General features: G+C 42.6%; 1 protein-coding gene across 1 annotated transcript in view; it reads right to left on the minus strand.

The window, feature by feature from the left end:
- Positions 1–16934, minus strand: part of NEK5 (NIMA related kinase 5) — a 372187-nt gene that overhangs the window by 180795 nt on the left and 174458 nt on the right. Inside the window, exons 14-15 of the mRNA XM_078657268.1 lie at positions 14475–14594; positions 9568–9675 (exon numbers count right to left, since the gene is read on the minus strand). Coding sequence (XP_078513394.1) covers positions 9568–9675; positions 14475–14594 — 228 coding nt within the window. The remainder of the gene's footprint in view (positions 1–9567; positions 9676–14474; positions 14595–16934) is intronic.

Consider the following 16934-nt stretch of genomic DNA (forward strand, 5'->3'; position numbering starts at 1 on the left):
CACGTTCCTGCGACGATCCTCTCGAAGAGCCTGGGTTCAGTCCCGGCTGGGCAGTCGGCCTGATCCTCACCGTCTCGTCCGTCCATTTGAACACATCTTCCGGGGTGTCAAAGAAGAGCGTCCGCGACTGGAACACCGCCCTCAGGCGGGCCGGATACAGCAGGGAATATTGGATTTTCAGGCCACGCAGCTTCGCCTTGGCGGCTATGAAGGAGTGACGCTGTTGTTGCACAAGTCTAGTATAGTCAGGGAATATCATGATCTTGCGGTTCTCGAACAAAATAGAGTCCCTGGTCCTCGCTTCCTTCAAAATGGTGTCCCTATCATGATAGTTCAAAAGCCTAGCTATCACTGCCCTGGGCCGCTCACCCTCCAGTGGCCTTTATGTCAGGGCGCGATGGGCCCGCTCAATGACAAAACAGTTGGAGAGAACCCCCGGGGGCAGCCAGCTCTCCAGCCACTGAGAGAGAAATTGTTCCATGTTCCCCTTCTCACATCTCTCCGGAAAGCCAATAAAGCGGAGGTTATTTCTGCGTGCGCGCCCTTCGGCGTCTTCCACGCGGAGTGCCAGGCCTCTTTGAATGTTTTACATCGCCGCCATCTTCTTTTTCAGGGAACCGACGTCGTCCTCCACCACCGAAATCCTAGATTCCGTCTCTGTAATTCGTGCCACTGCGTTCCTTAAATCCTGGCGCAACAGGGTTACATCTGCTCCCACTGCACCAATCTTGGCATCTAGCATGTCTCTGGACTGGGTGATCGCTGCCATAAGCGCCGCATTATCCGGCCCCACGCCATGTCCTCCTCCTGAGGGCCCAGGACCCCCACTGGGCCCGTAAATTTATCTATGGTCCTGTTAGAAGCGGCTGTCTCTAGTTGGCAGAGGTATACACTTCTGACAAATAGGGACACACCTTTTCTAGTCAGGGCAAGGAGATCACACACTTAGATAACCCCTGCTCACCCCCTTGGTAGCTTGGCAAAGCAGACAGGCTTATCTCAGAGGCAGTGCGTTAAGCATTTATGACCACATACAGTAATAAAGTGAATACACTACAAATGGACACGACACAGTAGTATTATAAAAATAAGTATTTTTATATAAGGTTTAGCACAAGACCAAATAACGACAAAAATATACCACAGTCTTAATAAATACTCTTGGAAGGAAAAATAATAGTTCAAGCACGGTTTCTTCTTAGCACAAAGTCTTTAGTATCAAAAGCAACTCTTCTTCTCTAAAACAAAGTTCTTGGCAACAATGTAACCCACACGGGAGTCACACGACGTCGAGGCAAAGTTAATCCAAAGGTTCGGCGTCGACCGCGAGGAGCGCTACGTCGAGCCCGGAGTCGCACAGACCCCAACAACACAGTACCTTGGAAAAAGTGAAGCACTCGATGATCAGCGGCGTCGAGATGTCCGGCGTCGCGTCTTCGGCGTCGATCGAGCCTCGGAGTCGGGGCGATCTGCAGCGGCGTCGACCGGAGTCAGGCAGGAGCAGCGCTCACGGGATGAAGCAGGATACGACGTCGTCGATGTCGATGTTGCAAGAGTGAGCAGCGCTCACGGCGTCGAGAGGGCTCGAAGTCGATGCGATCAGCGGCGGTGCAGACACGGGGTCACTTGGAGCTGGAGCCGAACTCACTACTCACTGGCGTTGCTGCTGGCGTCGATCGGGCCCGGCGGCCGGCGTCGAGGAAGCGGGACACTGGAGCCGTTACTCACGATGTCGAGCTGGATTCGGCGGCGTCCGTCGGCGTCGAGATTGCTGGATTCTTTCAGAGGTGCTGGGTTCACAAATCCCAGCAAATAGCACTTTAAGCAGATGAAGTCCTTTAGCCCTGTGACTTCAACAGGAGACTGGCACTCTTCCAGCCCTTGGAGATTTTCTCAGCAAAGAGTGAGAGTACACACAAAGTTCCTCTCTCCTGGTTCCTTGGCAAAAATAAAGAAGCAATGCAGGATTCCCCCAACAAACAGCACTCTGGCAGAAGGGGTAGGCAGTCCTTAGATCAGCAGGCTTCTTGTCCTTGGTTCAGGTTTCCTTGTCAGAAGTGATCTGAATTCTTGGTTCAGGGGTCCTTCTCTTATACCCCTTTTTGGCTTTGATCCCTTTGTCCATGCAGGGGAAATTCCCCCCATCCTGGGTTTGTTGTGGGTGTTGCCAGGCCAGAGCACCTGGCCTATTCACTGGGCAGGGCAGAGTCCTCAGCCGCTCAGCAGGAGCGGAGCCAGCATTGTTACTGGCAGGGGCAGGGCCATCAGCTGCCCGGCAGGAGGCGGGCCAGGAAAGTCCCAGGCAAGCACAGAGTCATCAGTCGCCTGGCAGGGGGGCGGAGCCAGCATTGTATCAGGCAGGGCAGGCTATCAAGAGCTACTCTTCCCCTACTCTCAATGCAAATGCCCCACTCATCCCACACTGACTCATTCAGACTCTCTGGAGCCACCCAGCTCCTGTCACACACACACCAGAACCAGCAGAGACCGGTAGACAGTTAGACAAGAAAATAGCTACTTTCTAAAAGTGCTATTTTCAAACACAGAGTCCAAAAACCATCCACACAAACGGATGCGTTATTAAACCCTGAGTTCAGGGATACCAAACTCGACATTGCACCATGCTCCCCGAGCCCGCTAGGATTATAACATTAATAATCCTGGCAGCCCATTCTAACTGATGGAGAGCAGGCTACCTTACAATAGTGAAAAACGACTATGGATGTAATTCACTATTAGGACATGCCAACCTTGTCAGGCTTGTCCTACCTTATGCTTACAATGCACCCTGCCCGTGGGCCTACCATAGGGGTGACTAACATGAAGTTAAGGGAAGGTTTAGGGACTGGCAAGTAGGTGTACTTGCGCAGTCTTCGTGACAGTCAGACTGCACGTGGTCTGGCAATGGCAGACCTTCAGACATACTTTTACTAGGCCGCTCTTGTGGGTGGCACAACATGTGCTGCAGGCCCACCAGCAGCATTTGTATTTACAAGCCCTGGCACTCCTGGTGCACTCTACTAGGGACTGATAGTAAACCAAATAAGCCAAACATGGAAGTCAATCAATACAGCAATTTCACATAGGGAGCACTTGCACTGTGGCACTGATCAGCAGTGGCACAGTGCCCAAAGCAGATACCAGCAAAAACATCGTAAACAGAGGAGGCAAACAGAAAAAATGGAGGAGAGACTCATGCCAATGATGCCAGGTCTAACAGGTCCCCTGCTTGGTGGAACCACCACCTCCTCTGGTCATGGCAGCAGTCCACGTGAGAGCCACTTATGATAAGAGTAGGTACACCAACACAGACACTTTACTCTTGCAGCGTCTGATAGTGGCCAACCCAACTATTTGTCCCTTCGGGGGTGCAGGCGCCCCCACACCAGCACCGGCGCAGCTCCCCGGCCGGGCCGCAGGCCTGCGGCTTCCAAATCAGTCTCCAGGGACCGCACCCCCGTCGTCAACGGCCCTGTGGTCTCTCAGCTGCGTGGCCCCCTCACTTCTGGCCGGTCTGTCCCCTTTCGCAGGGTGCTGCGGGCCCTATGTGTTTCGGCCGCCTGCCGCCCGGAACCAACCACCAATAATGCCAATGTCAGGGTCCCGGGTGGTCGCTCACTGTGTAATGGCCGCCTCAGGGCAGTACCGGCACCCGACCGACCTTCGCAGGCCCGTCCCGCCACACTCCAGTCTGTCGCCCACAGAAGTCCAGTCGCGGTGGCCCAATCATCCAGGCGGGTCCGCACACCCAGGGCCTCAGCTCCCTAGGCCTCGCTGTGGTCCGAATGTGGTCAAAGGCCAACGTCGATCCCGATGGGCGGGGACCACGAAACTCGAGTCCCCGGCTGCACCGGATCCAACAGGCCGCTGCTTCTGTCCGGGCGGTCCCCCTGCACCAGGCACCGCTGCACCCTCCGGCGAGGCAGCTGCGGGAACGCCCGCCCCCCCTCAGCCTCCAGGACAGTCCAGGTCCAGGGAGATCGGCGGGTCGGCCGACCCTCGTGAAGGCCCTCCGGCCGGGAGGCGCCAAAATCGAGGCCCCGGCTTCACCGCTACGCACTAGGCCTAACGTCGATCTCGGCGGTGCAGCCTCACCGATCAGACCAGGAGCTCCGCCGATGGCACCGGAGGACTCCCGACACCTTCAATCGCACTTGCCCCACACGTGGGTTGTAGTTTGGGCTCGGGGACAAGGATAATCGGCCGGATTAATGTCGGGCCGGCGGGAGCTCTAGCAAGCTGCAACCGCCATCGTCGCCCGCGAAGCCACGCCCCCCATGCCCCTACTGTTTTAACCTTTTTCTAGACCCCTTTACTTTGGTCCTCGAAGGGTCCGGTGCATTCCTTCATCAGTATGCATCTGAACCAATCCAAAACTGCATGCATCCTAATCTCACAGAAACATTTTCAACCATTATCTACATGATCAACTAAAAGAAGAGGTTTTGGATCCATCTTGGCCACCTCTGTTATGACACTGGAATTCACCCTCAAATCTCCTCTTTCTATTATCACATACATAAACAAGTTTGTCAGGTTAGCCTAATTTCACTTTATCCACCTTAAAAAATGTAAAAATAATTCTTGTGCACGCAATAATGCTATCCATCGGACTTAGAAATGTCATACTCCTCAGCATCCCGAATTAATCTCTGACTTTCATCAAGGCAGCTATTCACTCCACATCTTGTCTTGTGTACTCTACTGGGAAATTCAGCTTCAATCACATTGCATCCATCTCTCAAGGTAAGAATAACATTTCATTTCAGGTCCCGATGCAGGCGGCCTCGTTCCGTCGGGGGCCCTCGGTGCAGGCGGGAGCAATCGCCAGGCTACAAAGTTTGCCTAGCGGTAGCTGCCAGCTTCCCCCGGCAGTGTCTTAAGTTTGGGCCGGTTCCGGATAATTATTGCGGGGCTAGCGCCTGGGGATAAAGAACTCGGGCTGGAGCCCTACATCGGAGCGCCCGTCTCCATCGCGCGCTTAGCCACGCCCCCCCATTGATTGATTGATTGATGAATTAAAATGTTGTCATGCCAGTGAAGTAAATACATCAAATAATACACACTTCCTCTCATTTTTCATGTCCTGTTGAATAAAAGGTCTATTTGATGCCCCATCAGCAAAACCCAATGGGAACACTGATGGACCAGTGTAACCATCCACTAAATGCCATGGCCTTGATAGAGATCCAATTCAATAACGGAAACCACTAACAACAAAGTAAATGGCTGAAGTGGCTAAACCCAAAGCCACTATCTTTGGGTACTTCTTATTGTACTTTTGTGCAGAACTAATGACATGAGGTCCTACATTTTATTAAAGTTGGTGATAGTGAGACCTAAATCCTCTAATTTAAGTATTTTTAGGAGAAAGTCCATTTATATCTGTCCATTAGAATAAGAAATTCTTGATGGCCTTTAGTTTATTTCCATCTCAATAATCATTGTTGTGCATATTTTATTCGTATTTAAGGTGATCAGTTAATCATTCATTTTTTGTTTCCAATGTATATGTCACAATATCCTACCTTGGCCAACACCTTGCTCTTCCTATCAACACACTCTCTCCGGAAATTTAGCAAGGCCATAATAAAGAATGTGCTGGTTTCATTTTGCATTTAGCAAACAGAATAAAATAGGAATATGAGTGACAGAAAACAATACGACATCCAGCAACTACTGAACTGCACCCCAATAATGATACAAAGGTAACTGCATATGGGCTGACATGCGATGGTTAACCTCCCTACATTGTTCATAGGGCTTGCCATGAATCAAGCAAATTGTGTCCTTTACACTCTTGCGTATGGTACCAGGACATTGTAAACAAATTATCGTGTGACAGACATATTGTGTCCTAAATATTGTTTACAAACATTTGGGTCTTTGGAGGTAATATTTAAATTCTTAGCTTACAAAGCCACTTACTGAACCACCCTGTTATCACAGCAGCCTACTCACCATCACTGGGAATCAAAAAAACACTTGAGGAGTCAAAACACGGTACAGCTTAAAACACAGAGGATCAAAACCTTGCAAGTTCTTAAACAAACCTTCTCTTGAGCGACCATTTCTTTTACGAACTATCACACAGTTAACATGTACACTGCAGCCATCTAGTAGTATGTAGGAAAGGAATATAAACACATATCTCTCACATCTACCTGAACGCCTCTGGCATGGATCTCTCGCATCTATCCTCAGAGACTACCTACACTTCCAATGTTTGTTTACCCCATCGTTATACCCTCCTTTAGTACCATGCTTTTGTATTTCACTGGTTAAATGTAAATCACCCTAATACATCAAATCTCAAATAAAAGATTAGCCTTTTGCTGACCGCACAGAGAACAGAGATTATTGCATCTGCCAGGAAGAAAACTTGCAAGGACGAACAGTGACTGGACTTTTGGCTGTGATCCTCAGTGGAGGTGGAGAAAATGCATTTCCACTTGCATCTATGGATTGGTGCTCAATGTGTTTTTGCCTGCAAAATTGGTTACTTCTGGTGCACAGAAGGGTCTAGTCCTGGACATTTATTCATTGGATACCTATAAAACCAGGACTTTTGTGGCAGCAAATGAGTGGACTGTGTTTCAGATGAAAACTAGTCAGTTTTGGAACCATTACTTGGTGCTATTTGTATAGTTTTGGGACCATATGTATCAAGCCTTTTTCCCATTTGCAAACGGGCGATTCTCAGAATCGGCCCGTTTGCGAATTGGAAAAAGCCTTTTGGGATGTACCATCCCTAAAGGCCATCGCAAAATAGAGAATTGCAAAATTTGCTATTCTCTATTTTGCAAATGCAATTAAGGAATTAAATGTAATTTAAATTTAATTCTGGAGGCACCAGAAATTTGCTATTTGGCCATAAGGAATTGCAAATTACCACCATTTGCGATTTTCTTAAATAAAGCACTTTTTTGATTTTTTTAAACTGCCATATGTCGCACATACATGCTCTTAGTGCATGTATGTGTGCAAAATGTGCACACATGCCTATTTCAGTGGTGCAACGGTGTGTCCTTTTGGCACCTTTGCAACCTTGACATTGCATTCACAATTTGGGATTCTCTAATTGGTAATCACAAATTGACAATGTCTTCCCAGCCATTCCTATGGGCCTCCTAGCCCATAGGAATGAATAGGAAGGTATTCCTTATTTGCGAATCTCAATTTGCGATTCTCAAATAAGGAGTATGTAGGATTCGCAAAATTTTTTGCACATCCTACATAAATTGCATTTTGCGATTCGCTAATTGCGAGTCGCTAAAAATCGCAATTTGAGAATCGCAAAACTCTTTTTTTATACATATGGCCCTTAATCCCCCAACTTACAACGTTGTAGGGGCACATTTGCATTGTGGAGCAGGGAGGGGGCGGACACATTGTACCCAACCATGTAAATGATAAATGCGATGAGTGATAATTTTAAAGTAATTAGGCCAATGTTGACACTACCGCTATATTACAGCTGCACTACCTATGAATACGAATCATTATGTAACTTGATTTTGCATTTCGCACTCAATTTAATTGTATTAATAAAAAATATATTTTTTTTTAAACCACATATTCAGAGATGGAAGCCTATGCATGGGTGTGCAAGCATATACAGGAGGCTATGTTGGTAAGGATTTTTGGAATAAAGTTTTCCAAAAACAATAACAAAGATATAGGCATTGGCAAAAGCAATAGGTGGCAAGCAATGCAGACCTATCTTCTTTGTCAATGTGTGTTTGAAGTAAGCACTAAGGCAAAAGATAGTCAGATATCTAGAGAGACCTGTAATAACATGTTGAGGTTGGTTGAATATCACTTTCTTTAGATTGTGTTGCTAATGTACTTTTAAAACTGCGCATTGCTAGATGATATATTGTGATTCAATTGTCAATGCACTTTTGAGTCCCAATATTTTTTGTCCTTTACTTCTGTTGTTAGGGCCCGATCTATATGGCTATATTTTTAAATGTCGATGTCGTACTGTATTGTTGTAAAAGATGATTTAACTTAATTTAGCAATAAAATTGGTGTTGAATGTGAATAACGTGGATGTCAGCCTAGAAAATGACAGATATAAGGAACAGTCAGTTGGAGGGATTAATTTATTTCAGATTATTTCCCCTAATTTCTAATGTAACGAAATATTGAAAGAGAAAAATAGGTTCACCAGCCCTACACAATTCATTAAAGACAATAGAAGCAAGAAGAGCAAAAACCTGCAGCTGAAAGGGACTAGTAGAATGGATAGATGTGTGTTAGAAGGAGTTGAGTGCCAGGAATATGCTGTGATGTACACTGAAAATAATGGAACTGATTCACAATAGTATGTAAGAGTACATAAAAGAGTACTCCTGCAGTATTCTTTAACATATTCTTACACACTTTTGTCAATTCATTGCAGGTGCATTTTTAGTTAGTTGCAACTATCTCTCATTGTCATATAAGACAATATCTGTTTCATGTCATCCTCTCTCGATTGAATATTTGACAGATGATAGTACAGATTGCTCATGTATTGTTCTAAGGAAGTGCAATGGCACGCTCTCCTTTCCCAGACTGTAAAAGCGAAGTGTGTTTCACACAAACTATATCAAACTATGGAAATAATATCACTGTACAATTAAGATCACCAATATTTTAAATGACTTCTAGTGGTGAATTTAACTTTTCAGTCCCTTTCCCATGACTGTAGCACTCTTTTACTACTCTTACATGCCTTTGTGAATTATCCCTCCAGACATCTAAATGGGAATGCACTTGAAATATTCAGACACAGTTGGTACAAGTAGAAATTGCACCTTGACTAATAGGGGTTGGATGCGTCAGGGTAGATTCACAAAGGCATCTAAGAGTATCTAAAAGAGTATTTCTGTAGTACTGCTTCCCATATTCATAAATGTTTTTGTGACTCGACGCCAGAGTGACCAATTAACTGAACGTTATTTGACATGTACTCTTGGACACACTTACTATACTTGTTTATTTGCTAAAGTTATTTAAAGAGAAGGAAAATACTTGTGATATACAATATGCCTCAGATCCCAGAGCGTGTTTTGGCATTCATAGCTGCCAAAGGGTTAGTGAATGTGCAAAACTCATGACTGAAAGTCACAAAACTTTAGTGGGGAAAAGGAAAATGTGTAGAGTACACATAATAAAAAACATAGCACAACAAGAGGAACATCTAGGAGAAGAAGTCTGGTGATATTGTCAATTATGTAGCAAGGCAAGTGAACAATAACACAACAGGCATGGACACCTTAATGCAGAATACTGAAACTAAAATAGTGGCAGTTTGCAGCCACACTATTGACACAGCCAACAATTATGTACCAGGCTGTGTTTGTTCATAGTACAGGTTTGTTTAACCTTGTATTGCAGGTTTGTGTACCCCTTCTTCCACACAGGAATAAAGCAAAAGAACCAAAGGTAAGATTATCTGTCTTTGTGTTATTCAAGGTGAGATACAGCTATATTTCCCAAGTCAAGTCTGTCAATTGACAACACATGAGGTCACTTGAAAGAACGTGGCATGTACATGTCAAACAGAAAGTAACTCACCTGGATGGGCACATCAACCCTAACCTTTGGCGCACCAGCTTTCATTTTATTTTCTTTCACTTCGTTGTGATACTGCTGGCGAATTTGATTTAATTTTCTCAGGTATTCCTGTAAGATAATGAAACAAAATGTAGTCAAAAAATGATACACATTCCTGTTTCTCAAAAAACAGTGCAGCAGACATAATTTACAGATGCATTCTACACGTTATAATTTATTATCGCAAATCGAGATTTCTTTACAGCGCGTGTACACCCAGAGGAGTTCTTGGCACTATGAGAGGCAAACATGCTCTGGTATTCTGCTACTCTGATTATTATTTAGTGAACAGCAATTTTGAAGTTGCTTTGGGAAACGATAGAAGTGCTTAGATTATTTTCACATTTAAGAGGCAGTGTGCTCCTGAGTGATAGTACAAGGACCAAAAAGAACACCCCCAAATCACAGTCAACGAAAATGATGCACCAGCAGATCAAGGTTTGGAAAGCGTAATTTATGTGCTGAACAGTATTTTCTAATGTAACTTTGAAACAACTGAGCCAGATCACGTAGACACCTTTATGCCGGGCACAATACTTTGATGAATATTCGAGCCTCATAAGGCATCAAGTGGAGTAGACGTAACAGTGGAATGCCATGGCTGAACCTAAAGTCTCCCGAGGTCATTCTGCTGCCACTTGTGAGTCACTTGGAGGCTGCTCAGCAGTACTTTGGGTCAAGCAGTTTTTACAATCATGTATCGGGGCAGACGTTTCCTGCCTTCCAAAGTTAATTCAAATCAGATTACGCTGCAGTTTATTAATATAATAGAAAAGGGGTGATGTCACTGCATTGACCAGGGACCTCATAGTGAGGTCCAAGTTAAATTTAACACAGAGGTATTTTTTACCATGGGAATCAGAGTAGGGATAACACCAATTGTGATGGCCAGCCAACAGGGGTCATATGCCGTGCTGCTCTGTGACTGTAATCACCTCTGTCTTGTCCGCACTACGTGTTACACAATGTAGTACTATGTAGGATATCTTTCACTTAGCAAACTTTAAAATTATGTTAACAATCTTGGGATATTTTAAGATTTTACATTCTACATATATTCTTAGTAAAGACAGGTGAAAATGATCATAACAACAAAGAAAGTATCAACCAGCACAATAAATGCACACTGTATTTTCAAAAGCGCATAAGATGTTAAATTTGTTGACATGGTTCATGCGAGTGGTTTTGATACTGCTTCTGGGTTATCATTTTAATTTGTTCCCTGAAGGTAGAAGAGTATGTGCACCATTTGCTGTTAATTGTAGTTTTACCTTTCCCCAATTGTCTCAGATTGTCCACATCGGTTAATCCGATTCTTCACACAGATTCAGGACATTTGAAAAGGCAGATAGATAATATCCAATTTGGGGAATTTGTGTGTGCAAAACATAATTGTAGTGAATTTAAGGAGTAGCAGGAGGCACCTCAGAAAGATTCAGAAGACAAGGCTATGATTTGGAAATCATCAATAAAGCATAACTGCGATTACATAACAACTTAAGAAAGAAACATATAGCGAGGGCAATAATAGAGTCTATAAGACTTTAAAGAAGCACTGGGACATCCTAAGGCTTGATCCAGACATTAAAGAGATTTTACCATCAAAACCGGTGGTGGTATATAGGAAAGTGCCCACTCTGAGACCACTTCTAAGTCTGAGTATGTAACAGACTAAACAAGAAAATTTACAGACAGTAATGAGCGAGTACAGTATGATATTGCTTCCTTTATAAATTGTAGTTGCAAATATGCAATTACATATATATATATATAGGATGTATATAGGCTCTACAGTGGGGAAATTCAAAGTCAGATGAATGGAACATTAACGGGCAATTAAGAATTATGAGGCTATGTATCCTACCACCATACATTGCCGAGATAATCATAAAATTACAGAATTGGGGGTACGCACAAGAAGATACATTATTAATCTATGCATGTAAAACAAGTTACAATATAGAGATTGAAGACCTTAAAATAAGCAACTGGGGGAACAAACTACACATAGGGGAATCACACAAGAGAATAAGGTGTTCACATAAACCCTGAAGAAGCACAGTGTGCGCGAAACACGTGTTGGCTGTATAAGAAATTAACGACGTGAATGAATAAAGAATTCATCACAAGAAATTCTGTTGTCTGAAACTGTTACTTATCTCAGTATTGTGCCTTTTATGTATTATACTTACCACACTGTTAAGTACTAGTGTCCTGAGAGTTAAGCACTGGGCACTGTACCCTTTACCCACAATTACTGTTGAATATATATTTATACACTTACCTAGGAATGATTTACATTTTCGTTGGAAAGGCAAGCATGGTAATGACATATTCACGATAAAAAATAGCAGGCTGAGGTCTCGGGTACTGAACTCAGACTGAACTCTTGCAGGGGCATATGCATAAGCCTATTAGGCATAAGCTTCTTCGTCACTTATTGGCCTACACTACTATTGAGAAAAGCTTCCAAGTTATTAATTGGGCTTTACAATTCAATCCAGTTAGCACTTTATCATCTACAGCCACCCTGTGCAATCCAAGTCCTATGCCGTCTGAAGAGTACTAAACATTTTTTAGGGTTCTCACAGCTCATTTGGAACACCTTGAATTTGTATTTTGCAACCATCTTGTAATTATACTGCACCATATTTTTCCATCATGCTCTTCCCATTAAAATGGGCAACCAATCACAATACTCAAACAGGACTCTCTCACAAGTTATAATGATTTCTTTCACAAACATTGACTTTGTTGCAGGTGTGCTAACCATTTTTGCAAAATAGGAGTGTTTGCATCTGCAAAAGAGGTATTTCTTACGTAGTAAACCCGTTGCAGGAGTAGGTAAACTTTTACCGACCCCCAAAACAGGTTTGCTGATGATTACTGATTTGCAGTTTTGAAGCTGCATGGTGTGATTGTACCTTTCTCCCTAACTGGGAAGTAGTATCATATGTATCATATGTATAAATGGTTTGCCATCAGAATTCCACTAAAAGTCACAGACATCCAAGTTGGGGTGGTAATCTATTCTACAGGCCACAGTTTTGCGATTGTTACAATTGGAATTTGCGACCTACCTAATAAATATTAATTAGGTAGGTCAGATATCAAAATCCTTATTTCGTATACGAATCCACTAGTGCATATGTCAGTTCACAAAATAAGTTTCAGATTACAAAAAGATTGGTCACATTCGTTATGAGTTTCTAAATCCATTTTGTGATTCAGGAACCCATTACCAAATCGCAAAATGGGTTTAGTGCATAACAAATAGCCTTTTTTGTTTTGCTGTCTCAAACCCTATGATTTTTGGAAATCTGAGACTTTGCAACAACAAAATGGCTTTGTATATCTGCCCCAAGCTTTTTTTTGCATAATACGATCCTGAACATTTCCCTGCTACCGCAGTCAACCTCCTAAGTAATGGCAGAATGATGCTGGATAATGACTGATAGTAGCAATTGGGAGAATACCCATACCCAGAAGGAATATTACATCAATCCCTAATTAACCTCCTAGGAGATATATATATATATATATATATATATATATATATATATGAATAAAATTGTGTCCGAGATTTCTGGAAATTCACTATGATTGAGAAGTTCTTCTGAAAGTTTAATCTACAAGATTCAACAGTGTATACTGGTGGTGTTCATGCACAAATGGGATTTGTTCTTTGATTAAGTAAATGGTCAGAACGTATGTGCTTAACATGTGCTTAACCTACCAATGTAGGGAGGGATACTGACTGCCTTAACTTATTCCCCAGTAATGATCACAACCTCTGCTGGAGGAGGGTCTCGCTTATCCAGGGAAGGTAGGGTAGACCACATTATTCCTCTCCATGTTGTAACCAAACACTTTTTTGATGGTTCCACACCTTTGGGGTCAGTACGTGTGTGGTTTTGCAATGTCGAAGTGTTCTGAACATCAACTGGTGGCCACTATGCCTTGTGAAGAATGTCTTGCCAGTACGATAACTGACTTTCTTAGGACAGGGAGAAGAAGGTGTCTTACCTTTTCCTTTCTGCGTGTCATATTTTCTGACATTTTCTCCAATCTTCCTCTCATTTTTGTAACCAAAAAATGTTCTCTCTATTCCCAAACTCTTAAAATTAGATTTTTGCAGTGGACCTAATGTTTTGGATCATGTTTTTATCACCACATTTTACATAGTCTCAATCATAATCAACCACAGATTAAAGATCAGGCAAGTGAAAGGCTAAAATTATCTTGGGGTAAATAGGTTCTGGATAGTAAAGAATTGTTAGTTTGCTAAACATGGGGGGGGTCATGATACAGTTTGTTTAGATATGAGAAGTCCCAGTCTGTGTTGATTAAAATATTATATTGTGATAAAACTTCAACTTAAATTACTAGTAACCATTTCTATGTGCAATTTAATTAATGAGGTGACATTTAGGGCTCCATGTAAAGGGCAATTTACATAGTTTGAAAGGTAATGCAAATGGAGTTATCTGGAAAAAAGATCTGGAGATTGATATGAAGATCTACATGCTATCCTTTTTTTTAGCATTAAAACACTTTTCTAAACCGCAAAACACAGAACGACTGCCAGATACGCTGGGAAAGCTCCTTGAAGACAAAGATATACTGACATTCAATTCCTCAAATCACAGTTTTTCATGGGATTACGATCAAGCTCTCAGAAACTTTAATTTACAACCTTTACTTTGAAAAGGTCACACAGATATATTGTTATTTGGTGGTCTTCTATAAGAAACATAAGACCATGAAAGAAACGGAGGTCCTCTCCCACATTTGAAATAACAAGAATGTCACAACAATTTCGAGAAGTATTATTAATGAAGGCAGAATTCTGTTTGTGTTTATTTCACCTGTTCCTTATCTCCATTCTTCATGATTGGTTGCTGTTGTTGCTCCATTGGCTGCTCTTGCTTCATTTCCTGCTGGGGGATGTGGTTATTGTGATGATCAGCAGTGGATGGACGAAGTCCCTGTACATGTGAAAGAAATTTGTTTGTAAGAAATGGTATTTGCAAGGAGAACATTTATATTTTTAGATGTATCTATTTTCCTTGCTAATTTATCTCTTCAGTCATCTTTCCCTATATCACCCAAAGAATAAACCATGAAGAAACACAGTGGCACTACTGGGATCATTTAGACCTAAACTGCACTGCAAGCATTATAGTAAAATAGTTTTGTACCCATTTTTGCACTAATACCTATCATGACCAGAATGCAATTTCATGGTAATAATGTACTGAAAAAGTAAATGACCACTATGAAGCCAAAAGGCCTGGATATTTCAAATGTGATTGTATGGGTGAGTGGGAGAATTTGATTATGAGTCAGCGTTTGCATGAATATGGAAATGCATTGAAGGACAAATAAGAGACTGGGTGCCTCATTCCGTATAAGGTGAGTGAATTCATAGATGGTGGAATATGTAAATGCACTGAATGATGGCTTGATGAATTTGTGAGTGCTTGAATGGATTAGTGAGTGAGAGAAGGCAAATTAAACCATTCTTACCGGTTGAGGCTTTTAAGAGCAGCAGCTATAGTGTTATAAAAATACAGAAAGGTATCAATATCATTGCGGAGCACATTTTACACAGGGGCTGTGTACAGTCATGCAAAAAAAATCCACAATATATATATGTAAAGAATTATGAAAATGATGCTCTCCCAAGAGTGCCTATAATATGTTAAGAATCATGCCTGTTACTTTAATGCAAGCAGTACAGTTCAGTGGGTATCAATGTGCCAAGTATGCCCACCATATGTCAAGAACTGGGACTAATATTGTTGTTTAGATTTTCCCCATCACTCAATAATCTTTAATACATACTCACATTTGTACCATTACTAACATTCTCTTTTCATGTTTAGATGTGTTCCTTTGCCCAATCACTTAGTAGTTCTGGGTGCATGTTCAGATTTTGACCATGAATCATTGATGGTGACCTCTTTTCAGGCTTACACTCAGAGATATGGAGTACCAGGTCAGGTTTGCACCATCACTCATTAAGCCAAACAAATGTTCAGATTTGCACCATATCTCAGTATTCATTAGAGAACATTGAGATTTCTACCATCATTCACTAATCACCAGTCAATACCCATATTCACACCATCACTCAGTAATACTGCAACATTCAATTTGAACACACCAACAAAAATGACATTTCCTAATGCAACAAAATCCATTTTATATCTATATGACACAGTGCCCATACTCAAGAAAGATACCACTGCCCACTTTTCCTTTAGTAATGATTTTTTATCTGCTCCTTTCTCCGTATTGCTGCCAGTTGCACACAGAGACAGTGCCGCAGGTTGTTACTTCATGTTATTCTGAAGTCATCAGAAACAGTGCAGGACCTCAGATCATTGTTAGATGTCTGTAATCCCATGGCATGTTTGGTTTGTTCTGTATGTAAGGAAAGTGTATGGTGCACTGACATGAAGTGTCTGTGTATGCATTGCCGGAAAGGAGCATGCTGTAAAATGTGGAGTGTGGATGTTGTGATAATGTGATGATGAATGGAAAGCTGGTATCTCTGAGTGATGTAGCTTGTGGATTGATTACAGCTAGAGTTTGATATAGCGCGAACTAGACCCGAGACATCAGGTATCAGAGCACTTTACATGAGCACCAGTTTCTTTATAGAAGGACACATTCATTTTTGTTAGGCACAGGGAGATTAAGTGATTTGCTCAGAATTACAGGATGTTGAGAATGGATCCCAAATAGGATGTGATGGTAACCTGTGGGCCTAACATGACGAAATAACTTACTTCCTACCAGGGGGGCTTCACACTATGTGAAACCCCTACCCTCCAACTCCAACACAACTTTTGGTGACAAGGATAAGCAGCAGAAAGTAAGCAATACTTGCTGTCAATGATACAAATGTCTCTAAAGTCAGCAGGTGGGATAGTTGGCTACCTGATGCCTGGTAAACTCAGAACCATGCAATAGTTGGAGTGTGCACAGAAGGCCACTCACTCCACTCTGCAGCATCTCTTGCAGAAGGTCATTCAGCTACTGCAGCAAGGAGCCTCTCAATATGACAGGTGAAAGATAAAATTGAGACATGCTTCTTTTTTTCACCAATGCATAAACACTATTTCAATGTGTATAGCTGCACAGTACTCATTTGAGCTGATACAAAATGTGGGATACCGTTATACGAGTAATGGCTGAAGAGGGCTGACTGTTGGATTTTGTGATTAGAATGTGGGTGCGTGAGCCACCCCGTCAACCATTGCTCAGGTGGAATGAGAATGTTGAGGGTGTACCTGGCAGTTGCTGGGTTGTCGTTGGCT

The sequence above is a fragment of the Lissotriton helveticus genome, chromosome 8 (assembly GCF_964261635.1).
Source record: "Lissotriton helveticus chromosome 8, aLisHel1.1, whole genome shotgun sequence".
NCBI classification, from domain to species: domain Eukaryota; kingdom Metazoa; phylum Chordata; class Amphibia; order Caudata; family Salamandridae; genus Lissotriton; species Lissotriton helveticus.